Genomic DNA, 27,642 nt, shown 5'->3' with positions numbered 1-27,642 from the left:
ACTCAACATCACCGAGTATATAAAACAGTAACAAAAAAATTAAATACATGCATTAAGAGATCTCAGGTATGTTCAGCAACAATTATATTCATCATTTTTTCCAGTTAAATTCCCAGTGTGTGTTTAAATGGCTTTACAGAGTAGTAGAAAACAGATTAACCATAAACTAGACTATATGTAAGCTGGGTTCTTTCTAGTAAAATGACTTAATAATATATTATTCAAAGTATACACCACAAACCCTCATCATAAAATGTTAAGAAGCGCAAACAAAAAAAAATCCAAAGGTAGACAAATGATTTTGGCGTAACTTTTAGGAGCAACAAAATTAACTCCAACACACACATACACACACTGCATTCACATACAAACTCAAGACGACTCATCATTGAATATTTTCAAAACATTCACTTCCCCCTGCATTTCACAAGTCTCATATTAACTTACTTTGGAAGATGTAGAATCACACTCTTGACAAATCCATCCATAGCCTGTTTGTTTGGGAGACTTTTTCAAGGGAGGGTCCAAACAACCAAAATGATAGCAGAGCCTGCATTCATCACACCTGCATTAGAAACAAAAAACAAATTCATTTTTTAAATATGCCACTTCAAGCTGATATACAGCATTTCATCACAATGTGCACATAATGCACGTGTGCGCACGCGCGCACGCACACACACACACACACACACACACACACATAAGAACATAAGAACAGCCCCACTGGATCAGGCCATAGGCCCATCTAGTCCAGCTTCCTGTATCTCACAGCGGCCCACCAAATGCCCCAGGGAGCACACCAGATAACAAGAGACCTCATCCTGGTGCTCTCCCCTACATCTGGCATTCTGACTTAACCCATTCCTAAAATCAGGAGGTTGTGCATACACATCATGGCTTGTACCCCATAATGGATTTTTCCTCCAGAAACTCGTCCAATCCCCTTTTAAAGGCATCTAGGCTAGACGCCAGCACCACATCCTGTGGCAAGGAGTTCCACAGACCGACCACGCACACACTAAAGTAAGTTACCAATACATAAAGATCATTCAAATCAAGGACAACACAACATTAACAATACATTTCTTTACAGTTAAGTTACAAAAAAACTTCTGTTTTATTAAAGAAAGCAGAAAATTGTTCTGGCTTATTAGTTTGTTTCCTGTGAGTAAGATAGTTTACAGCCTAAAGCTTACTGAACACAATGGGCTTACTTCTGAGTAAAGTAAATAGCACCATTTTCAAACACCTCTACTTATAAACTGCAATTTCTTATCTACAAAGCTAATATTACCAGTGGTATGTTTTGGTTAAATCAAACATTCAAAAATAAATTCAGATTGTCAAAATGTGAATCAGAATTTTGAATGGACTGGTCATGCATTATGAGTTCAGAATGCTGAAGATTTTCACATGTTTAGACAAGCTTCTCAAGTTTGTCACATATTAGTCTGTTTCCAGATTCATATTTCCAAATGTTGACTAGATTTAGAGTGCATAATACTAGGCGCAAGATAGGGAGGATTGTGCTAATTGTGCTGCTCTGTGTGCCCATCTGGGTAAAAACTGAACAAATAAATAACTCAACCAGATCCAACATTGACTGTAATGTTCAAAAGTGGGACACAACTGTTCCAGCCTCATCAGTGTCCCCAGTGGCTACTGTGTCCCCATTAGCTCACTTTCAAATACTTCTGTGATTATATTTGACTGCTACACCAGGAGAATACAACATGACTTTGTATAGAAGAAGCGGGAAAAAGACAAACCATAAATTTTAATAGACTATATGAAAGCTGGGCACTTTCTTGGAAAAAAGAGGTCACAACACTGAATTGGTGTAGTAACTGACATGCCCAATCTTAAACCCCAGACCAGTGTTTCTCAAAGTGGGTGCCTATAAATCCTAGGGCTCCCCAAGACCCCTTCAGCCCCTTTCAGGGGCTCCACGAGCACACCATAAGTGGCCACCATCTGCTCCCTGCCCCATTTGCTTATCCATCCCATTTCCCCTGTTCATAGTTCTCTTTCTTCATTCTCCTCTTGATCCAGCTCTTCTCTGATATTTGGCATTGGATTTGGCTCTATGCTACTCCATGCATGACCTGGCACTCTGAGACTCATTGGAACTCCGTGCATGCACTGGTGGGGTTGCCTGAGGGTCCTTTTAAGAGTATAAAAGGCTCTGGAAACAGAAACGTTTGAGAAGTGCTGCACTAGAGGTAATAATTGGGCTAAGAGGCAGCTTTTCAGTGGCAATTCACTTATATTTAGCAAGTGGAGAGTAGCTGTCCCTATTCACTACAGGAAAGCATCTTTTCCCATGTTAAATTGCTCTCTTGTGTCATTTTCTTTTTTTAAGCTTGTAAAGACAAGAATTAATATTTTGCTATGTAAATGAAGTTGTGACTGTGTTGAAAAGCATTATACAAGTGATTTAATAACAACAATAATAAACACATTTAAGCTGCTATAGCAATTAGTAGGATTAGGCTGCAAGATTTAAGTCTTCTGTGACATAAAAACAGCAAATAAATTCACTCATTTCTAAAATGTAAGTTCATGTGCGTGTCCATCCATTGGTATGTACACATGAAACCTGAACAGACCATGACTCTGTAATTCAGACTTGTTCCTCTGAACAGAAAGCCAACTGACTGCACAATCCTATCCACCTTTCCAGCACCAGTGCAGCTGCAATGCAGCCCAAGGTAAGGGAACAAATGTTTCCATAGCTTGAGATGGCCTCTGTGACTGCTTCCCCAACACAGGAAGCAGTGCACACCCATTGGCACAGTAGCACTAGAAGATTGGATAGGATTGGGCCCTGAGTTGTTAAATTCCAGTTTGTAAGTCTGTAAATAGCCTAGGTAAATGGAAGGAGAACAATGGAAAACCCTCCACTATTTGTCACAGATCAAGAGGTTAAATAACAATTTAAAAAAATTAGCAGCTGATATAAAATACTTTACACAAATAAAAAGAATAGAATTGAGGTCAAATATTTCTGCACAGCAAGGGAAGTTGATTAGACACTTCCATACCTGAAACACGTCTGCTTTGTTCTTTAATAAAGTGATCTCCATCTGCTCATGCCCTTGGAAATCTTTCAACAGTTCTGCCTGCTGTGTTCAAACCTCACATAACTCTGTATTTTCCTGTACATAATTAGCTAATTATACTCTAATCAATACTGTAGATCCTGATTTTACAATGTAAATCAGATAAATGAGATAATGGCTGGGGGGGTCAATCTCATTCTATTTACAAAGCCTACCACGCACGTCCAATTTCATTACATCGCGCCTACCTGCGCAGGAGGGAGTCTTATCAGCTGGCCTGCAGAAGACTTAGAATGAAAGGGGGGCCGCGGGGAGGAACCTAGGCTTGTCTAAATAAAGAGCTGAAGAAAAAATGTGCCTTACAGTTTGTAAGTCACTGCAGTTATTTATAAAAATCAAAGCTCCAAAGAATTAAAAATGTATTTTGCATTAACAAGACAGCCTCAGCCATCTTTGGCGACAGAAGAAATAATTACCTAAAACAGTTTACTAATAAATCAATATTTAAAGACAGTTTCACAAATTTACTTGGGGCAGGCCAGAAACCCTGTCTTGCTTATGTACCACTGAACACTACCCACAATGTTATTCACAAAAGGTATGGTTAAAAAAAAAAATCTTACAAGTTCTGAATACATGTTGAAGCACTACAAAAATGAATGCATAATAAGATAAGCCAAACTGCTAGCTCCAATCAAACGATTGCCGCTGTTGGCATGAGAATGCATAACTGGGAACGCTTTTTAAATTCCAATTTAGAATTTTACACCACTGTAGGGGTTACTGAGAAGGCTAGCCTTAAAACGAAGCACATCAAGAAGCAGATGCTTTGGGAGTAGGTGTCAGTAGGGGAGCCACTTCACAATGACACCGTTTTGGGGCATTGCCATTTTATTTTTCTTTCTTGTTTCTTTAATAATGAGCTCTAGTCCAATGATGATGGCAGGATACATGCATGACCCTTTTACTTTCTGTTTCAGGTCTCAAGCTCCCACTGAGATAAGCTGAATATAATACTAGATGTATGCCAGGGATCTCTTTATTAGAATTATATCACCCCTGTTACTCTGATACAAGAGAGGAATTCAGCCCTTATAAATAGGCCCACAAGGGTCCTGTATTGATCATTTCTAGACCAAATTCTTCAACAGTAACTTATCCTGAGAAGACCACAGAACGGAATACAATATTTGTTGCACTAATACAGGTACTGTTCAGACTGCTACCATAACAGCATACAAAGATCTGGTGCTACACCATACAGACACTGCTACGCCTCAATGGTTCAGTGTTGGTTTAATTTTTTCCCCATGTGTTTTTATTTTAACGTTTGAGATTTGAGACACACTAAAAAGGTAACTACAGTATATATTTTAATCATTGCACAAAATGCTTAGATGCCCTATTACACTGATGGCTCAATCCTATTGGGGCTGGGCAGCACCAGCTGTAAAAAGTGATCCAGCAGCACAGAAGCAGTTAAGCCAGTGGGAAAGGGGGAAGGGGCTAAACTAGGTAGGGAGGTGGGATAAATTAAGACAGGGTGGCTGGGGGAGGGGTGGATACAGCCAGATCCTATCCCTTCCAGCAGGAGCCTCCCCTTCCCTTTCCCTTCTCAGACTTGAACTAATGAAATCACTAGTGTAGGTCTGAGCGACTCATTGCAGGGTAGGAGGCATACACAGGGTAAGGGGATTTAAATCCTTTTTCCTGCTGAAGACTTCCATTCTGCCCACCCTCCCACATTCCCTTTTTGGCATAGCTGCAAGGATAGGATTGGGATGGAAGTTCAGTAGCAGTTTTAATTTGACGCTGACTTGATTACATTTTCTTTCCATCTGAAGTCAACAAAAAAAAGCAGTATAATTGCATATGCTGGCACAGTAACAAGACTGAAAACAAAAGTAGCAGATGACAAAATAAACTTTGAAAAATGGCATTTTAACTTTGAACTGAATTAAAAAAAAAAAAAAACTAAAACAAACGTACAGTATCTGTTGTTGTTTCTGAACACCAGCCCAATTCTTGAGAACTTCTGATTTTTGCTATACACAAAATGAGGGCTTATTTTAAGTCCAGCTACCATTCACAAGAATTTTGCACTGTACTGCTTCAAAGCTGATCTTCCATGGCCTAACTGAAGTCTACAGATTATATTTTATTTGAATAGGCTGTATCCCACTTTGCTTTGAAATAAGACTGGAAGCAAGAAAAAGAAACATAGAATGCTTCTGAATGTGGAAGACAAGTACTGTTACATTCAATACGCCCCTGTCAAGTAATAGCTTGTACTCTTGCTGGTGTTCGTTTGGAGGGTGGTAATTTATTCACATACATCCTACGAAGTTAGAACCAGTGCCTCTTGCAGTACAGTCGCTCAACTACAACACAACTAAAGCTCTGGGGCTTCATGAGATATCTATCCTCATTCTTATTTTACTGCAGTCTAGTCAACTGACCTGTTCATGTCCACATCTTTTTCCTTTCAAATCTAGAGAGCAAAACAAGGAGGAGAAGCAACTGAGCCAGGCAATCTTCACAAATTTGCCTTGTAGCACTACCACTTCTATTCTGCTTCATGGCTGAGCTAGCCTTAAGTACGGTTGCTTGGGCAGCCAAATCCCACCTTTCCACACAGTGATGCAATGGCACTGGTGCAGGCTCTGCTGCTTCCGGGGGGGGGGGGGGTTGGCTGCTGGAGGTCTCCTTAGGGTAAAGGACCATTGGTCTCTTTGCCCCACATAAGCACCAGCAGCCGCTATGGGGCAACTCAGACTTGTACCAGCAATATTGCAGTGGATCAGGCACAGGAAGACATTCAGGATTTGGCATGTGTTGCCATCGTTGATCCAACCCCTCTCCTGGGCCTGATCCACCCACCTCACACCCCATTCTGCCCCATCCCTTCCCCATTCTGTTCCAACCCCTGTGCCAGGCTTACTTGCTCTGGTAAACCTCCTGATGGCTGCCAGTGCCCGGGGGATAGCTCTGGCTTTCCTGCCAGCATGCTTCCTGCTTTGTACTGCTGCAAAGCACTTTATGGTTGTTTTTTGGCAGCCCACTCTGGTGGAACATGCATTCCACCAGTGTGCATTTCAGATAGGATTGGATCATAGGTGTTAGACCACAACATGGTTAAAGTAGTAGTAAAAAAACTTCCCTATACTGTTTTTGTTATTTCATACATTCAGGCACAATCCTAACATGACCGTGGGGACATGGTGGGTTGTGTTGGCTGAGCTCAATTAACGCAGGGGTCTGGGGTCCATGGGTGGAGGAGGCGGGAGGGAGGCGTTTCGCAGCACAGGGAGAGCTGGGGGCAGGCAGGGAGTGGTAGGCGGGGTCAGGATCCGGCAGTTATGCCGAATCCTAACACTGTTCCCAGGCGGCCTGGGGCAGTTCCGGGCTGCTCAGATTTGCACTACCTTTTGAGGTAGCCGAGTAGCCTCTTGAGATCTGAGTGGCCCCACTGGGGCTGCTGCCACTTTACCTGGGGTAAGGGGAAGCAATTTCCCCTTGCCTGGGTTGAGCCACTTTCAGCCCCAATCCTGCCTTGGATGCAGCACAAGCCTGCCAGCCTGCCTACTCCAGGGTAGGTTAGGATTGCGCTGTACTTCAAAAGTGCTATACCAGTTACCTATTTAAAGTAATATTATAATAAGCATAAAAGTAATATGAAGAGGATATTTACCCTACAGAGATGCATAAAGAATTGTTTTCACACAGAAAATAAGAAATGATTTATGACATAGTGCAAGCAATTCACTTACATAAATGAAATTATGTATGAATGAGAAAAAATAAGCATTCACACAAGCATTAAAGTACAGCATTACCAACTACAAACAAAACACTAATCTGCACACCAGCCTATTTACGGCTTCTTCCAAGAGCCCTCCAAAACTCAGAATTCTACATGAACTGCAATGCATATTAGGAACTTGTATGCAAAGGGTTTCCCCATTTATTCCATCCCTTTTCAGGCATACAGGGGCTTCCTACTCCAAAGTAAATGTATATATGTAAATAAGGGCGCAATCCTAAACAATTTTCCAGAGCTGGCATAGCTGTGCCAGTGGGGCATGTGCTGCATCATGCAGCTGGGGGGCAGTCATGGAAGCGTCTTCAAGATAAGGCCATATTTGTTCCCTTACCTTGGAGTTGCATTGCCCTTTCCTCGGTGCTAGAAAATAGGTTAGGATTGTGCCCTAAATTAAATAAGGTATATAATATAGAAAAAAAGAAATTAAAAGTTTATCAGCTGGCTTTCTACGAAACTGCCCAAGGCAATGTGCAATAAAATAAAATAAAAATCAACACAAGAATAGAAACTTCACAATTACACTGAAAGCGTCTCTATTAGCACAAGACTGATTGATGCATGGAAAGTCAAAATAAGTTTTCTAGTGATTACTTAACTTTAAACGTCAAGAAAGTACTTAGGGATCACCAACCAGATATTTATTTTTAAAAAAATACATGCTACATAAACTGTACTCAGGAGAAGCCGGTACTATTAGAAGCTATGCATGAATTTTGCGTTTTATGTTGGATTGAAAAAAAAGTAACACAATACACATTTCTTGAAGAAAGACGAGCTTTATATCTGGTGTAATGTATGCCCATATTTATACCAAGTCACAGCCAAACCACTGATATATGTAGTCTCTTTTCAGCTGATCCTCATGGGCATATTTAAATCCCAAACTCATCTTAATAGATGACAAAGTAATTAATAGGTGATCTTAATACAGGTTATGCCTCATTATCCACTGGGGTGCCGTTCCGGAACTCCCAGTGGATAAAAAAAAGTCAGTGGATACCAGATCAGTGGAATAGTAGCTTTAAAGATCCACTTCCAGGTTTCTTGCTCCTGCATTGCTCCTAACAGAATAATTTCATTCCATTAGATCCCATTATTCACCCCATCCCAGTGGCTGAATGTGGTATAGCGCCAATACCGATGCATTTGGGAGGACAATGGAGAAGCAAGGAATCCAGAAGTGGGTCTTCAAAGCTCACTTTAACCCCAAGAAGCTTTCAACTGGTGCAATCTAACAGCACAAAGTAAAAAATTGGATTTTGGTGCCTTTTTTTCTTGTTACAAGGATCCCAGTATCAGTGGTGAGTCAAATCAGTGAATACCAAATCTGCAGATACCAAGGCATCACCTATAGATGATTCTATTCATCTTAACAGATGATTAATTAATTGAAAAAAATGTTTATTTCAAACAGTATGATTATATAAAGTTATTTTATTGAACATATCCAAATATCGTACAGCCTGTAACCACAGCCTGTAACCACAACCACAAGCACAATGATGCTAGCAGATCATTTTAAAAAAAATGTATACAGCTCTTATTCTTATTTCCATTTCTTATTAACTATTATAAAACATATTTTAAAAGGAAATATATTCCTTATAATATGCTCCAAGAGACCATCTTAGTATCATACATTAAGAGTGTCTAATACTGTGGTTCTCATACAATAAGCAATAAGTTCAAATAAGGCGATCACCACACAGCGAGGTATCACTGACTTTTCTTTTTCTTTTTTTGCAATAATGACGAGCCAAACTACTTTTCAGTTTAAAATGTTGCTTGCCTCTTCAGAGATTAGAAGACACACAATGAAAACTTCCAAGGAACCTTACAGTTCTCCCAAGAATATATACATATAAGATATATATATATCTTTGTTGGATCACAGACTATATACTGCAACATTATGGGTACAAATGCATTTTATTCAGTTTCTTTTCAAACAAGGGCAAAATTAATAAGAAAATATTTTTCCACTATCAAGTGAACTGTTTGAAAAAAAAAATACAAATCTTATGCTGAAGCACACAAGTTACTCAGCACGTCTAGCAATGCTGGATTTTCACCCATACAATTCTTGGCTTGGGAGGAACCATCTTCACCACCAATAATACACAAACTCAATGAGACAACCTCACCATGCTTTGGGTTTTCAAAAATGATACACAGGCAAAGCGAGGATACGTTTTTGTTTGTCCACTGAATGTTTGAAATAAAATCAATTAGTTCACACTAATAAGTACATCACCAATTTTTCTACAGCAAAACTGTTATTTCAGAATGGGAGTGTGTCAAATGTTTTACATATATCTCATTGCCACCGCACTGAACATTTTTACAGAGAAACAAGCTGTTTACATTCCATTCCGCAACACATTATTTTATATAAGAAAATTCTCATTAGGAGGCACAAAAAGTAGAGCAGCCAACAAATGACAAAGCACTGCTTTTTTCCATTCAATAACATCACATAAAGTATTTAAGTCCCATAGGCTCTGTCACTCTTCAGTGAGTCCAAGTAGTGTACATCATCATTTGCCAAGGAATCACAACAGGAGACAAAATTACTTAATAGAACAATTCTGACAAGACATTTATCCAGTATTTTCCAGCAACGCATATATCAAACGTGCCTGATTAGTGCAAAGAAAAAATATCAAGTATATTAACTGCCTTGTCAGTCCAAATAATATACCAATTGGGTACGTTCTACAAAACCTGGCAAGCAAACTCAACTTTTTGTCTTGGCTACGAGTATGGTGGGGACAACAGACTGCTTTCCTTTAGTTTGTATTCTATTGAATGTCTTATCCACAGCTTAAAAGCATATTAATAAAAGAAGTTTCCAGGACTGCATCCGAGGATGACTTGTGGCAGAGTAGTGTCTCATGAAGAGTATCTACACAGTAAAGTGATAAGAAAAAAAAGGATTAACATTTACCAGTCTTAACAGCTCCACTCTCTTACGAAACATTTCAACATTATAGTAGATTCTGAATGAAGAGAGACCATTTTGGATTACTGTTTCACTTCTAAGTATATCTGGAAGTGAGTTAGCAGTTACACAATGTCCATTTTTCTTCATTCTCTGTGCTTCAAATAGAAACTGCCATTTAAGTGTGGAACAGGGATCTATATAAAAGATTTCAATGGAAACTGACATGATTATACAAAAAGAGCAAGCTTGCCGTATGCAGAACTCTTTACCCTATGGCTGAGGTATTCAATCTGTGCGTCCCGCCTCCCGAGGGAGGTGTGGCTAGCTGATAGGGGCGTCGTGAGGCATCTGGAGAGAGAGGTGGCTGCAGCTGATTCTGCAGAGCTCTGCTGTGCTGCACCTGCTGCCTGCTGACTTGCTGCTTTTCTGCAGCTGTGAAAGAGGTGGGTGGGGCAGCTTGAGGCTGGGAGGGCATGTGAAACATGGTGGGGGAGGTGGGAAAGAAGGCTGGCTGGGCAACGGCAGAGGTGCCGCATCTCATCATGGAGCTCTCTCCATGTGCAACCTTGCCCCAGGGACTACATTTCCCAGTGTGCCCCTCACCCTCGGTGTCCTGGGATTGGTCAAGGTTGGAGGGGAGGAGAAGAGTGCGGAGGAGCTGCATCTCATCAGCACAGGGTGCGCTCCTGACAGGCTTCAAACTGGGAGGGAAGAGTAAGCTCAGCGAAGGAGGGAGCCAGCCTGCTCTTAGTGGGGGGTGTCCAAATGCCCCAGCCTGCATTCCTCTGTCTTGCCTGGGGGGAAGGGGGTGGCATCTGCAAGTTGGGTGTATGTGTGTGAGCAGCCCCCATCTACTGTGAGTGGGTGAGTTGTAATCTTGCTCTGTGTGGCTGCAATCCTTTCCACACTTTCCTGGGAATAAGCCCTATTGACTCAAATGGGACTTACTTCTGAGTAGACCTACATAGGCTTGGGGTCTGTGTCAGCTTAACCAAGGATCCTCACCTTTCTCTTTTTCCTCTCCCTTCAAAAAAGAAAAAAGCCACTCTTGATGGCTTTGTCTCCAAAAGTTGACTAAAAATAAAAATCCCCATTCCTTTTTAGCCATTCCCCTTTTTCCTCCTGCCTCCTTTTGGGGGGAGGGGTACTCTATTGGCTGCTGTTGTAAGACAAAAGGCACAATCTTAGCTAGGTCTACTCAGAAGTAAGTCCTATTGTGTTCAATGGGACTTACTCCCAGGAAAGTGAGCAGAGGATTGCAGCCAAACAGTCTCTAGGTCTCAGTTTGCATCAGTTTGCAATTAGCAGATACACACAAAACAAAGTCTTCCCCTCCCCCAGCAAATTCATCACTTCCCCCCTCCCTTTCCCAAACCCTCTAGGTATGCTGCTAACAAACTCAGGGCACAACCCTAACCAGGTCTACTCAGAAGTAAGTCCTATTTTGGGGCTCAATGGGGCTTACTCTCAGGTAAGTGTGGTTAGGATTGCAGCCTCAGAGTGCTGGCAGTTTTTTTTGTTTCTAGTGTATAATTATAACACCTTCATTCCCATTTTGGGGGTAACTGAGGTGAGGTGTTGTAATGGGGAGCCGTGGCCAATGGCCACAAGGATCAGGGGAGGCGCGAGCCGGAAAAGTTTGAGAACCATGCTGATGATACTTCTTGTGACCTGTCAGGAAGGGGAGACGCTGACTAGCAACTAAAAAGTATCACCTTTTTGTGAAGCAGTCTTTTAAAACAGGCCAACTAGCTTCTTTTATTTACTTGTTCTTCTGTATTCATTAGGATGGCATCATTGAAAAATCTGGTGAGATAATGGCACATTGCCATTTATATGATGGCTCTCCATTTGTATATGGCAAAGCGGCAAATGCCAATAACTCCACTATGATTCCAGTGTTTCTTAGTTAACTCTTCAACTCAATCACTGCAAGAAAACTTCTGGAAAACTGCAAGAGTTCTGATTAGATTTTGAGAGCAACCAACATGGCCTTGAACTGTGCCTTCATGCTGGTAGTTGCATCTGGTGCTTTAATGCATACATTTTGAACGAAGAGAAAATAAAAGGCACTTGCAAATTTTACTTTGGATCTAGCAATCCTCAGACAGGAATGTAAGCAGAGTCTGACAGCAGGTTTCGTACTTCAGAGGAAAAGAAAACATGAAAGATATTGCCATAGGATTCAATGAATGACAGCATGAAACAATTTGTATAGGCAAATCAGTTGAACTCTTCTTATCCTTTCTCAACTTTGGAAAGCTGGTGTGAACTGACTCCTAAATCACATGCATGGCAAAATGAGATGGCTCTTAAAGTTCAGAAATAAGAAGGTATTTAATTATTATTAACAGTATTTATATACCGCTTTTCAACAAAAGTTCACAAAGCGGTTTACAGAGAAAAATCAAATAACTAATGGCTCAGAAATAAGTTCAGAAAGTTCAGAAATAAGAAGGTAAACAAGAAATGTTACAAAAGAAACGGAAAAGTTGGTAAAGAATGATTGCAGGCTGGAATGCCAAAACCAGGAAGCATGCAATAGGATTGTTAAAAGAAACCAAGACCAAAAAGAACCGTCATATGCACTTTTTGGGGAAAAGGAAAGAGCCAACCTAAGCACACAAAATGGTGAACAGCAGGTATGTGACTATCTCATTATTACATCCAGACCACACATTAATTATGCCTTGAATCCTGACTTCTGTGAGTGGAACAAGACTCATGCAAATGGGCTTCTCATCTTCTCCTCCCTTTTTCACCAGCCTACTGAACCCCCCCTTTTTTTGCACCAATTCCCCCATTCCACACAACTCCCTAAGCTAACTCCCACACCATTCTGGAGGGTCTTCTTCAGAAGTTGCTTTTCAGGGAATGCAGGGGAATACAGTGGAGAAAAGGAGGTAGGATACCATTTTTGTATAAGCCTCCTTCTGTTCATGCATGTCAGAATCTAAGCGAAGAATATGTGGAAAATCATGAAAAGTACTTCTTCATATCTAAAACATGTGTATAACTGCATGTGTGTCCATGTTTACAGTCAGTCCTCAAATCTATAGAGCTTATTCCATAATTCTAATATTTTAAACATAAAGTTGGTTCTTTTCTGCTTTTCAAAAAGCAGCTTTTGGAGACCAATAAAAAATATTTCTGGCAGCACTTTCTATTCTGTACAAGAAATTAAGATTTATTTTTAAGAAGCTGTTTTTTACACAACCTGTGACATTAACAACTCAAAAATATGCCAATAAACTACCAAACGCTTGAAAGAAAAGCTACTGCTATAATTTCTCTTTAAATTACCTCAATGTATTTATTACTGTGCATATCTTCATTCCTCAGTTATGGGACAGAGTCAAGGAACTATAATGGAGAGCATTGCCAATGAATGTAACAATCTCCTGCACCTCCTTTCACTTAGAAGAAATGAGGTTATATTACCATTTTCTATACAGTGGGCCCTTCGTATCTGTGGGGGTTTGACTGCGAAACCCCAAGCTGATACCAATCTCCAATTCTGCAGATGTCGCATTGACAAAACGGAGTAAATTTGCACAAATTGCATAAAACGTGTCAACTGCCTAAACTTGCATAAATGGGCTGTAAAATGGTATGGTGTGAGGTGAATGAAGCTATAGCAGGGTATGTGAATTTTTAAAAAAATGCATTTACAATCTGCAGTTGATTAAGGGCACAATCCTAATCAGCATACTACATGTGCACTTCAGAACTGGATTAGGTCAAGAAAAAACCTAGGAAAAAATTACATATACAGTGGTACCTCGCATAACGAATGCCTCGCGCACCGAAAAACTTGTAGAACGAAAGCGTTTTGCGAAGTTTGGTAACTCGCACAACAAATTTTTATGACCTGTGCTTTGCAAGATGAATTTTTTTTTTGTTTTGCTTTGATTTGAACATAACATAAGAACATAAGAACAGCCCCACTGGATCAGGCCATAGGCCCATCTAGTCCAGCTTCCTGTATCTCACAGCGGCCCACCAAATGCCCCAGGGAGCACACCAGATAACAAGAGACCTCATCCTGGTGCCCTCCCCTACATCTGGCATTCTGACTTAACCCATTTCTAAAATCAGGAGGTTGCGCATACACATCATGGCTTGTACCCCATAATGGATTTTTCCTCCAGAAACTCGTCCAATCCCCTTTTAAAGGCATCTAGGCTAGACGCCAGCACCACATCCTGTGGCAAGGAGTTCCACAGACCGACCACGCGCTGAGTAAAGAAATATTTTCTTTTGTCTGTCCTAACCCGCCCAACACTCAATTTTAGTGGATGTCCCCTGGTTCTGGTATTATGTGAGAGTGTAAAGAGCATCTCCCTATCCACTCTGTCCATCCCCTGCATAATTTTGTATGTCTCAATCATGTCCCCCCTCAAGCGTCTCTTTTCTAGGCTGAAGAGGCCCAAATGCCGTAGCCTTTCCTCATAAGGAAGGTGCCCCAGCCCCGTAATCATCTTAGTCGCTCTCTTTTGCACCTTTTCCATTTCCACTATGTCTTTCTTGAGATGCGGCGACCAGAACTGGACACAATACTCCAGGTGTGGCCTTACCATAGATTTGTACAACGGCATTATAATACTAACCGTTTTGTTCTCAATACCCTTCCTAATGATCCCAAGCATAGAATTGGCCTTCTTCACTGCCGCCGCACATTGGGTCGACACTTTCATCGACCTGTCCACCACCACCCCAAGATCTCTCTCCTGATCTGTCACAGACAGCTCAGAACCCATCAGCCTATATCTAAAGTTTTGATTTTTTGCCCCAATGTGCATGACTTTACACTTACTGACATTGAAGCGCATCTGCCATTTTGCTGCCCATTCTGCCAGTCTGGTGAGATCCTTCTGGAGCTCCTCACAATCACTTCTGGTCTTTACCACTCGGAAAAGTTTGGTGTCGTCTGCAAACTTAGCCACTTCACTGCTCAACCCTGTCTCCAGGTCATTTATGAAGAGGTTGAAAAGCACCGGTCCCAGGACAGATCCTTGGGGCACACCGCTTTTCACCTCTCTCCATTGTGAAAATTGCCCATTGACACCCACTCTCTGCTTCCTGGCCTCCAACCAGTTCTCAATCCACGAGAGGACCTGTCCTCTAATTCCCTGACTGTGGAGTTTTTTCAGTAGCCTTTGGTGAGGGACCGTGTCAAACGCCTTCTGAAAGTCCAGATATATAATGTCCACGGGTTCTCCCGCATCCACATGCCTGTTGACCTTTTCAAAGAATTCTATAAGGTTCGTGAGGCAAGACTTACCCTTACAGAAGCCATGCTGACTCTCCCTCAGCAAGGCCTGTTCGTCTATGTGTTTTGAGATCCTATCTTTGATGAAGCATTCCACCATCTTACCCGGTATGGATGTTAGGCTGACCGGCCTATAGTTTCCCGGGTCCCCCCTCTTTCCCTTTTTAAAAATAGGCGTGACATTTGCTATCCTCCAATCTTCTGGCACCGTGGCCGTTTTGAGGGACAAGTTGCATACCTTAGTCAAGAGATCTGCAACTTCATTCTTCAATTCCTTAATAACCCTTGGGTGTATGCCATCAGGGCCCGGTGACTTATTGATCTTTAATTTATCAATGAGGTCTGAAACATCTTCTCTTTTAACCTCTATCTGACTTAACTCCTCGGTCAGGAGGGGCCGTTCAGGCAGCGGTATCTGCCCGAGGTCTTCTGCCGTGAAGACAGATGCAAAGAACTCATTTAATTTCTCTGCCATCTCTAAGTCTCCTTTTATCTCCCCTTTCCCTCCCTCACCATCCAGAGGGCCAACCGCTTCTCTGGCGGGTTTCCTGCTTCTAACATATTTGAAGAAGCTTTTATTATTCCCCTTAATGTTGCTGGCCATGCGTTCCTCATAGTCTCGCTTGGCCTCCCCTATCACCTTCTTACATTTCTTTTGCCACAGTTTATGTTCCTTTTTATTCTCTTCATTAGGGCAAGACTTCCATTTACGGAAGGAAGCTTCCTTGCCCTTCACAGCCTCTCTAACTTGGCTGGTTAGCCATGCGGGCACTCTCCTGGATTTAGTGGAACCCTTCTTTCTTTGCGGTATACACCTCTGCTGGGCCTCTATTACTGTTGTTTTAAGCAGCCTCCATGCACTCTGGAGAGACTGGACTCTTTTTACCCTCCCTTTCAACCTCCTTCTAACCAGCCTCCTCATTTGAGGGAAGTCCGCCCGTCGGAAGTCAAGGGTTTTTGTTAGAGATTTGCCTGGTATTTTTCCCCCAACGTGCACGTCAAAACGGATCGCAGCATGATCACTGTTCCCCAATGGCTCAGTAACGTTTACATCTCTAACCAGGTCCTGCGTACCGCACAAAATTAAATCCAGAGTCACCTGTCCTCTGGTGGGCTCCGTGACTAGCTGATCTAAGCCACAGTCATTTAGCACGTCAAGAAATCCGGTTTCCTTATCGTGACCAGAACACAAATTGACCCAGTCAATATGAGGATAATTGAAGTCCCCCATGATTACAACCCTATCCTTCCTTGTCACCTCCCTGATCTGTTTCCTCATTTCAAGGTCCCCATCAGATTTCTGGTCTGGAGGACGATAGCACGCCCCCAGTATTACATCGCTGCACAAGCTTGGTAATTTAACCCACAGAGATTCTACGGTGGAGTCGGACCCACCTTCAATCTCTACTTTGCTGGATTCTATCCCTTCCTTAACATAGAGGGCCACCCCACCTCCAACACGCCCCTGCCTGTCCCTCCTGTAGAGTTTATAGCCCGGGATTGCGGTATCCCACTGATTCTCCGCATTCCACCAGGTTTCCGTTACGCCCACTATGTCAATATTTTCCCTTGTCACCAGACATTCCAGTTCTCCCACCTTTGCTCGTAGACTTCGGGCATTCGCATAAAAGCATTTATACACGGAATGCCCCAGGATGGGCTGCTTATTCGCTCCTTTGTCGCCGCATCCTCTCATTGTGCCAAACCGTCTATCACATCCCATCACCCTACCTTTCCCAATTTCTTCTCCTACCCTGCCTTTGTCTTGTTGTTCTCTAACCTCCCCATCCTCATCCCATAGGGATGAGGAGTCCCGAACCGGATGCCCCTCGGCTCCTGTCGGCCTTCCCCCAGGGATCAGTTTAAAAGCTGCTCTGCCACCTTTTTAATGTTATGCGCCAGCAGTCTGGTTCCATTCTGGTTCAAATGGAGCCCGTCCCTCTTGTACAGGCCCCGCTTGTCCCAAAACGTTCCCCAGTGCCTAACAAATCTAAACCCCTCCTCCCTACACCACCGTCTCATCCACGCATTGAGACCCCTGATCTCCGCCTGCCTAGCTGGCCCTGCGCGTGGAACAGGTAGCACTTCAGAGAACGCTACCTTTGAGGTCCTGGCTTTCAGCTTCCTGCCTAAAAGCCTAAATTTGGCCTCCAGGACCTCCCAGCTACACTTGCCCACATCGTTGGTGCCGACATGCACCACAGCCGCTACCTCTCCCCCAGCACTGTCTACCAGCCTGTCTAGACGAGAAGTGATGTCCGCAACCTTCGCACCAGGCAGGCAAGTCACCATGCGGTCCTCACATCCGTCGCAAACCCCCCTCTCTATGTTTCTAATAATCGAATCCCCCACTACAAGAAGCCCCCGACCCCCCTCCCGCCGAGGAGTATCCCGAGTGCGCTCGGATACCGGCCCATCCCCTGGAGAAAGGGTCCCCCCTAGGGGATTGTTTCCCTCCTCTCCAGGATGACGTCCTCCAGTCCCGAGACTTCCCACCCGGGCAGCCGAGGAGCTGCACGCCTGAGGTTGGGACGAAGCCTGATCATCCCCGGAAGTCTCCCCACGGTCCTCCTCTGGCTGCCTGCGCTTCTCCAGGTCGGCCACCAAGGCTTCAAGGGAGCGGACGCGTTCCCTGAGAGCCTGGAGCTCCTTGCATCGAGGACACACCCATGACTTATGCCCCAGAGGCATATAATCATACATGTGGCACTCGATGCAGAACACTGGATAGCCCCCACCCTGCTGCTGGCTGTCTGACTGCATAGCTTTTTGTTGTTGTTGTTGTTTTATTTAGGGGTCCTTTTAAACACCGTACACTGGATAGCAGCCCTTTTCTCTAGGGAAGAGGAAGGGCAGTGTATGGGGCCCTGGCCTCCTCGCCCTGCTGCTGAACTCGCCCAGATGCTAAACTCTTGTGCCTTACCTGGCACTTAATTCCCGAGGCACTTGGTTCCCAGAGGCCACACGCGTCTGCAGAGAGCCTCACGCGATGGCCCGCCTAGCTTTATACTCCTGGCTGGCTCCTCCCCCCTCCTTCCTTCCTGATTGAAAGGGGGCTGGCCTTCCCAGGTGAGTTTACAAAAGCTCAGGAAGGCAAATGGCTGCTGATGGGCGTGACCTACTCTGCAGGCTCCTGAATGGACTGCTTGGATTAGCCTAGTGGGGCTCTTAATGGGTTGGGAACTGGCCCTTCCTAGGTCCTTTCCCTCCTAGTTCTGTTCTCTTAGGCTGGACTGTTTTTGTAACCTCAAGCTAGTTTTTATTTGGGTTTGTTTAATTATTTATTGCTCTCTAGATCCTGTGTCCCAATTTACTGACCTGTTTAGGTTATGTTCTAACTTAGATTAGGTTTAACCTGGGTTAAGTATAGGTTTAATTTAAACAAGTAGAAAACCTGCTTTCCACTTTATCCTCCTCCCTTCCTTCGATTAAGTGCTACCTTAGGTGCAGCTAACTTTCAACTTTGATTTAAATGCCTGACCCTTGGGCTCTTACTCACGAGTAGGACCCTGCTCTTACTCACGAGTAGGACTCTGCTCCTGCTCAGAGTAGCCCTATGTACCTCCCTTAGGTGCTAACTTTCAATTTTGATTTAAGGTTGCTTTAAAGGTAAGGTTAAAGTTAGAAGACAGGGAGTTAGAAAGACAAAGCGTTAGAATGAGTACACTTACCTCCTCTTCCTGCTCCTCCTCCTCCTCTCCTTCTCCAAAACTCAGAGGTCTCCTTGCCTTCTCCTCGCCCAGATGCTAAACTCTTGTGCCTTACCTGGCACTTAATTCCCGAGGCACTTGGTTCCCAGAGGCCACACGCGTCTGCACGCGTCTTAATTTGTTTTAAGGGGAAGATCTTCATGTCAGTTTATGATCCCGTCCACCCTAGTAAGGGGAGGATCTTCATGTCCGTTCATGACCCCGTTCACCCTAGTAAGGGGAGGATCTTCATGTCAGTTCATGATCCCGTTCACCCTAGTAAGGGGAGGATCTTCATGTAAGTTTATGACCCCGTTCACCCTAGTAAGGGGAGGATCTTCATGTCAGTTTATGACTCCGTTCACCCTAGTAAGGGGAGGATCTTCATGTCCGTTCATGATCCTGTCCACCCTAGTAAGGGGAGGATCTTCATGTCAGTTTATGACCCCATTCACCCTAGTAAGGGGAGGATCTTCATGTCAGTTCATGATCCAGTCCACCCTAGTAAGGGGAGGATCTTCATGTCCGTTCATGATCCTGTCCACCCTAGTAAGGGGAGGATCTTCATGTAAGTTTATGATCCCGTTCACCCTAGTAAGGGGAGGATCTTCATGTCAGTTTATGACCCCGTTCACCCTAGTAAGGGGAGGATCTTCATGTCCGTTCATGATCCTGTCCACCCTAGTAAGGGGAGGATCTTCATGTCAGTTTATGACCCCGTTCACCCTAGTAAGGGGAGGATCTTCATGTCAGTTCATGATCCCGTCCACCCTAGTAAGGGGAGGATCTTCATGTCAGTTCATGATCCCGTCCACCCTAGTAAGGGGAGGATCTTCATGTCAGTTTATGATCCAGTCCACCCTAGTAAGGGGAGGATCTTCATGTCAGTTTATGTAAGTAAGTCCCATTGTGCTTGCTCCCAGGAAAGTGTGCACAGGATTACAGCCTTCAAGCTCCCCACTCAGCATCCCCCCCCCGTTTTTGAAATCCTCAGTACAGTATGCATGCCTTTAAAGAGCACTTACTAAACACTTTGTAAACCAAATTTGACTTTGTTCTGACTTTTCTTGCCCATAGGAATGCATTAATTAAATTTCAATGCATTCCTATGGGAAAACGCGCTTCGTAAAACGAAAAACTCGCATAACGAAAGGACTTGCGGAACGAATTAATTTCGTTTTGCAAGGCACCACTGTATTTAAAATGAAAAAGCAAGGAGAATGTTACACAGCTTTGTCTTATAGCAGTGGCTAAGGACAAAGGGCACAATCCTAACCAGGTCTACTCAGAAGTAAGTCCTATTTTGTTCAATGGGGCTTACTCTCAGGTAAGTCCAGTTAGGATTGCAGGCAAACTTATGTACCATTCGCCTTGCTCTTTCATTTTAAATATATGTAATTTTTCCTAAGATCTTTCTCGACCTCATCCAGTTCTGAAGTACACAAATAGTACTTTTAAAAAAATCCCTAGGAAAACACATTTCCGTATGCCCCCTTAGTTGTGCTGTTCACTTGCATAAGGATACCACTGTGTTTAATGCCAAATGATATTGGTAGGTTTCATTACCAGTTTGAAATGCCCCAAAACACAATTGTATGGATTTGCTGTTTGCAGACTGTAGTAGTACTATTAGACAGTAAGTGAAGTTTGGGTGCAGTATTTCGTTCATATAAAAACATCTCTCCACCATAAATTCATATCTGCTGTTAGGTTTTCTGTGCTCATAAAATGAATCCATTACGACAGATATAAGGAAGTATCTTCATCTTTCTCAAAATAATATTCATACTTGTGATTCCCATGTTCACAAGGAGCATTTCAGAAATGTTCCATTTAAAGTGTCCACCAGAAAGCATTCATGGCTGTTCAAAAGTACTAATTACAATCCCTTTATAGTTCTGTCACCACGTCACTAGAAGAAATATAAAGCACACTTTATTGTCAAGTCCACCTATCTGCCAGCAAAAAAATGGTCTGAAACCTTTTTTCGTTTTAAACAATACTTGCGCTATCAAGTATACAGGTTGAGTATGTGTGCTATTATGGCAGATAGATCATTTAAATCAGGGGTGCCCAAAACCTGGCCCTGGGGCCACTTGCGACCCTCGAGGACTCCCAATGCGGCCCTCAGGGAGCACCCAGTCTCCAATGAGCCTCTGGCCTTCTGGAGATTTGTTGGAGCCCGCACTGGCCTGATGCAACTGCTTTCAGCGTGAGGGCGACTGTTTGACCTCTCATGGGAGCTGTGGGATGAGGGCTCCCTCCACTGCTCTCTGTTTCACATCTGTGATGCAGCAGAGGCAGCGAAGGAAATGCTGGCCTTGCTTTGTGCCAGGTCTTTTATAGGTCTTGAGCAAGTGCAAGACCTTCATTTATTCATATAAGTTCATCTTTAATATATTCATTTATGTAAACTTATGTAAATTTATTCAAATTTTAAATGTAAATTGATTCTTCCCCCCCCCGGCCCCCAACGCAGTGTCAGAGAGATGATGTGGCCCTCCTGCCAAAAACTTTGGACACCCCTGATTTAAATGGACAAAAGCATTTAACAACGACTGAGCTGAAAGGGGCAGAAAAGATGCAGAACACCAGCAAACAGCCACTAGAAAAGACACTGTGGTGGGGTGAAGAGGGATAGCTAAATATAAGAGGAACACCACTTGAAAAAGTGTCTCTTGTCCAGTGAGCAGGGGATGAACTTTTAAATATACTTCTATCCTGAAAAAGCTTTCAGGATGGAACAGAGAGAGAGAGAGAGAGAGAGAGAGAGAGAGAGAGAGAGAGAGAGAGAGAATATATGTGTTTGTGTGTGTGTCAACACAAAAAAGTCTTTTTAAAGATAAAAACCTGGCCACTGCTTAGAATGCACAAGTCCCTCCACATCACTCCTGGTGCTTTCTTTAGCATTTGTAGAGTACTGAAAACTTCATGTTAACTCCAAATATCTTCTAACTGCAAATATATTTAAACTCAAAATGTAACCTCTGTGTGTATTTAGTTTGTTAACCATCCTTCACAGAAAAGGATGTTTGGGCCTTGTCTTGCCCCTGAATGCATTTTGTTGCCCTTTTTGAACAGTCTTGTTCAGGTAAGTCTATGTATAGGAATGTTCCAACCTTTATGAACAAGTTGTTTTTTCTTCACTAGAGTGCTTTACAGTTGACTCTTTCAGCAACACTGACAGCTACTTTGGCTGCTGGAAGGCTGGGGAATGGGAGTTGACTCTTCCCTTCATTTCAGATACATTCTAAATGTAATCTATCTTCTGTGACTGGCGTCAACGTTTGTATATTTAGGTTCTAATATTTTAGGATCAATGGTTAAACCAGTGCTGGTCTCCTGCCGGGGGGGGGGGCGCTTTCTTTGACAACCTCATCAATAAAATGTTGTGGCAGGGAAGGTGGAAATGTATCTTGACAAGTGTCAGACTTGCTTTCTTTCGCTCTATAGCTTTGTCATGAAAATGTCTTTTTCTCATTTCCTAGAACTGTTCAGATCAATTTCTGACAGCTCCCACATGGACTCTGTGACTTTTGGTGGTCTGTGGTTTTTTTTCCTGAACTGTCATCTGTCACATATGGGGCTATTAGACATGTAACTATCTTCCCTGCAGCATCTTTATTAGAAGGGATCTTTTCACATTTGTTTGACTGGTTTGCTGCTCACACAGCAGTAGATCCCACACTTTATTTTAACATCCTCCTCTTTTCTCTTGGCTTCCACCATTTCTTTATTACCCTAAATCAGAGTTTCTCAAACTGGGGCGTCACGATGCCCCAGTCTGAGAAGCTCTGATCCTACACCCTTAAGGGGTGGGCGACCTTGACAGCAGCACCAGTATTCCTGCAATTGCACTGGTGCTAATTGCAGAACACAGTGTAAGAACACTGGGGCTAATTTTAGACTTACCAAGGCCTACAGATGCCCTCCAAAGGGTGGGGGGAAACCTGTGGTGCCTCTGGCAAGCCTCCCTGCACCTTAGAATTGTTGAAAAATGCTTGCGTGACCCACTTCCAGTTTTGCAACAAAAACAGGAAGTGAGTCATATTTTTCAACAATTCTAAGGTGCCAGGAGGCTTGCCAAGGGCCCTGAAGGCATCCTCCATCCTCTGGAGGGCATCTGCAGGTAAGTCTAAAATTAGCCTGTGTCCCCAGCACCTGTGTCCCCAGCCTGTGTCCCCAGCACCCAGACTGCAGGAATACTGGGACCACCCCTGTCTCTCCCCCACAAGGACTTACAGCAACCCAAAGACTCCCAGAGAGTTTAGGAACCACTGTACTAGATAGTATGCTCATGTGCCAGATTCAGATTCAGGAACCTCTATTGGCATAAAATAAAACACAACTTAGGACAATACATTTAAACCATACCTAAAACATCCTGTAAACCCGACCAATACTCCGCCCTTACTTACTTATACCACACCTCCTCAACATTGTGTAAAGAAATTTGCAACCTAGCGTGTACATGCCTCATGCTTTCCCGATAGCAACTGATGAAGCACAAGGTCCCCCGACCCACGTATGGACGACAAAATTGGCCTGAGCAACTGCAAACACAGATTGTCAAACCATTTGCAAGTTAAAACCATATGTGAAAGAGAGTCAATGTCCAGGGAGTTGCAGCTACACACCCTTGCTTGCACAGTCAGGCAATTGTATCTCCCCGATGTAAAATTAGATGGCATAAAATTGCAACGCGCCAGGGAAAAGGCTCTCAGTTCCTGTGAATTAAATAGGAAAGGTAAGTAGGCAGGCCATTTATCCGGGATTGGGAAAGCGAAAATATATGGGGAGAACAGGTTGTGGTTGCGGCTGCAAACAGCTCTTGACACTCTATATCTTCAAACCAGGTTTTCAAAGTTTTAAATGCCAACTCTGGTGAGTGGGTTCCTAGCAGATCTGCTAAGAGACCTATGGCCTGAACCTTATTTAGGTACAATAACAGACCCGGGGAGAATGTTGGAGCTCATGTGTCTTTGTTGCCTACTCCCCAACCAACCTCAGTTAGAAAACGTGTGAAGATGGAGTGCGATTGCTCCACTTTCACTTTCTGGAGGCTGGGGAACCCTGCAGATGGTCACACTGGGTTCCCACACCCCCAAAGAGGCTGCTGCAGGAACTGGTAAGTAAATGCCAGTCCCTGCAGCCCCCTTAGCAACACAATCCTGGGAAATCGGCTGCAATCCTATGTGCACTTTCCTGGGAGTAAGCCCCACTTACTTCTGAGTAGACATGCATAGGTTGCACTGTTCATGCTCTTACTTTTTCAGACATAGCACACCTTCTGATTTCTTTTTCACTGCAAGTTGTGCCCTTAATATAAATTTATCTTCTGTTTTTAAGCCAAATTGTTCTTACCCTACATTTATAAATGAGTGAGTCAGCATCAATATTTCTACTAACCCCTTTACATAAGAACATAAGAACATAAGAACAGCCCCACTGGATCAGGCCATAGGCCCATCTAGTCCAGCTTCCTGTATCTCACAGCGGCCCACCAAATGCCCCAGGGAGCACACCAGATAACAAGAGACCTCATCCTGGTGCTCTCCCCTACATCTGGCATTCTGACTTAACCCATTCCTAAAATCAGGAGGTTGCGCATACACATCATGGCTTGTACCCCATAATGGATTTTTCCTCCAGAAACTCGTCCAATCCCCTTATAAAGGCGTCTAGGCTAGACGCCAGCACCACATCCTGTGGCAAGGAGTTCCACAGACCGACCACGCGCTGAGTAAAGAAATATTTTCTTTTGTCTGTCCTAACCCGCCCAACACTCAATTTTAGTGGATGTCCCCTGGTTCTGGTATTATGTGAGAGTTTAAAGAGCATCTCCCTATCCACTCTGTCCATCCCCTGCATAATTTTGTATGTCTCAATCATGTCCCCCCTCAAGCGTCTCTTTTCTAGGCTGAAGAGGCCCAAACGCCGTAGCCTTTCCTCATAAGAAAGGTGCCCCAGCCCCGTAATCATCTTAGTTGCTCTCTTTTGCACCTTTTCCATTTCCACTATGTCTTTTTTGAGATGCGGCGACCAGAACTGGACACAATACTCCAGGTGTGGCCTTACCATAGATTTGTACAACGGCATTATAATACTAACCGTTTTGTTCTCAATACCCTTCCTAATGATCCCAAGCATAGAATTGGCCTTCTTCACTGCTGCCGCACATTGGGTCGACACTTTCATCGACCTGTCCACCACCACCCCAAGATCTCTCTCCTGATCTGTCACAGACAGCTCAGAACCCATCAGCCTATATCTAAAGTTTTGATTTTTTGCCGCAATGTGCATGACTTTACACTTACTGACATTGAAGCGCATCTGCCATTTTGCTGCCCATTCTGCCAGTCTGGAGAGATCCTTCTGGAGCTCCTCACAATCACTTCTGGTCTTTACCACTCGGAAAAGTTTGGTGTCATCTGCAAACTTAGCCACTTCACTGCTCAACCCTGTCTCCAGGTCATTTATGAAGAGGTTGAAAAGCACCGGTCCCAGGACAGATCCTTGGGGCACACCGCTTTTCACCTCTCTCCATGGTGAAAATTGCCCATTGACACCCACTCTCTGCTTCCTGGCCTCCAACCAGTTCTCAATCCAGGAGAGGACCTGTCCTCTAATTCCATGACTGTGGAGTTTTTTCAGTAGCCTTTGGTGAGGGACCGTGTCAAACGCCTTCTGAAAGTCCAGATATATAATGTCCACGGGTTCTCCCGCATCCACATGCCTGTTGACCTTTTCAAAGAATTCTATAAGGTTTGTGAGGCAAGACTTACCCTTACAGAAGCCATGCTGACTCTCCCTCAGCAAGGCCTGTTCGTCTATGTGTTTTGAGATCCTATCTTTGATGAGGCATTCCACGATCTTACCCGGTATAGATGTTAGGCTGACCGGCCTATAGTTTCCCGGGTCCCCCCTCTTTCCCTTTTTAAAAATAGCCGTGACATTTGCTATCCTCCAATCTTCTGGTACCGTGGCCGTTTTGAGGGACAAGTTGCATACCTTAGTCAAGAGATCTGCAACTTCATTCTTCAATTCCTTAATAACCCTTGGGTGTATGCCATCAGGGCCCGGTGACTTATTGATCTTTAATTTATCAATGAGGTCTGAAACATCTTCTCTTTTAACCTCTATCTGACTTAACTCCTCGGTTAGGAGGGGCCGTTCGGGCAGTGGTATCTACCCGAGGTCTTCTGCCGTGAAGACAGATGCAAAGAACTCATTTAATTTCTCTGCCATCTCTAAGTCTCCTTTTATCTCCCCTTTCCCTCCCTCACCATCCAGAGGGCCAACCGCTTCTCTGGCGGGTTTCCTGCTTCTAACATATTTGAAGAAGCTTTTATTATTCCCCTTAATGTTGCTGGCCATGCGTTCCTCATAGTCTCGCTTGGCCTCCCCTATCACCTTCTTACATTTCTTTTGCCACAGTTTATGTTCCTTTTTATTCTCTTCATTAGGGCAAGACTTCCATTTACGGAAGGAAGCTTCCTTGCCCTTCACAGCCTCTCTAACTTGGCTGGTTAGCCATGCGGGCACTCTCCTGGATTTAGTGGAACCCTTCTTTCTTTGCGGTATACACCTCTGCTGGGCCTCTATTACTGTTGTTTTAAGCAGCCTCCATGCACTCTGGAGAGACTGGACTCTTTTTACCCTCCCTTTCAACCTCCTTCTAACCAGCCTCCTCATTTGAGGGAAGTCCGCCCGTCGGAAGTCAAGGGTTTTTGTTAGAGATTTGCCTGGTATTCTTCCCCCAACGTGCACGTCAAAACGGATCGCAGCATGATCACTGTTCCCCAATGGCTCAGTAACGTTTACATCTCTAACCAGGTCCTGTGTACCGCACAAAATTAAATCCAGAGTCACCTGTCCTCTGGTGGGCTCCGTGACTAGCTGATCTAAGCCACAGTCATTTAGCACGTCAAGAAATCCGGTTTCCTTATCGTGACCAGAACACAAATTGACCCAGTCAATATGAGGATAATTGAAGTCCCCCCTGTCCTTCCTTGTCATCTCCCTGATCTGTTTCCTCATTTCAAGGTCCCCATCAGATTTCTGGTCTGGAGGACAATAGCACACCCCCAGTATTACATCGCTGCTCAAGCCTGGTAATTTAACCCACAGAGATTCTATGGTGGAGTCGGACCCACCTTCAATCTCTACTTTGCTGGATTCTATCCCTTCCTTAACATAAAGGGCCACCCCACCTCCAACACGCCCCTGCCTGTCCCTCCTGTAGAGTTTATAGCCCGGGATTGCGGTATCCCACTGATTCTCCGCATTCCACCAGGTTTCCGTTATGCCCACTATGTCAATATTTTCCCTTGTCACCAGACATTCCAGTTCTCCCACCTTTGCTCGTAGACTTCGGACATTCGCATAAAAGCATTTATACACGGAATGCCCCAGGATGGGCTGCTTATTCGCTCCTTTGTCCCCGCATCCTCTCATTGTGCCAAACTGTCTATCACATCCCATCTCCCTACCTTTCCCAATTTCTTCTCCTACCCTGCCTTTGTCTTGTTGTTCTCTAACCTCCCCATCCTCTGCAGACGATCTGCATCCTCTGCATCCTCTGCTTTACTGTCCCCTCCTCCTTTTTTCACATGGCCCATTCGTTATTTCTACTTGCATCTTCGTCTAAAACATTCAATCTGTTCCAATTGTCTCTTCCTGAACTTTTCCTAGCAAATTCATTTCTTGAAATGACAAAGTAGCACAGAGTGGATCTTGAGTAAAGTTAACTATCTTTCAATCCAACCCGGATCATGAGCCATTCAACAAAATACCTAAATGTGCCATACTGTCAACTGATTTCTACCTTACCTTACAATCTACCGAAC

General features: G+C 43.8%; 1 protein-coding gene across 4 annotated transcripts in view; it reads right to left on the bottom strand.

The window, feature by feature from the left end:
• Window positions 1-27,642, bottom strand: part of PHF14 (PHD finger protein 14) — a 157,283-nt gene that overhangs the window by 63,286 nt on the left and 66,355 nt on the right. For all 4 annotated transcript variants that reach the window (XM_066627800.1, XM_066627803.1, XM_066627802.1 and 1 more), the window contains exon 17: window positions 448-565. In XM_066627800.1, the coding sequence (XP_066483897.1) occupies window positions 448-565 (118 nt within the window). The remainder of the gene's footprint in view (window positions 1-447; window positions 566-27,642) is intronic.

Source organism: Tiliqua scincoides, chromosome 5, assembly GCF_035046505.1.
Source record: "Tiliqua scincoides isolate rTilSci1 chromosome 5, rTilSci1.hap2, whole genome shotgun sequence".
NCBI classification, from domain to species: Eukaryota; Metazoa; Chordata; class Lepidosauria; order Squamata; family Scincidae; genus Tiliqua; species Tiliqua scincoides.
The sequence above is the reverse complement of the archived record's forward strand: the minus strand, read 5'-3'. Positions and strand labels throughout refer to the sequence as shown.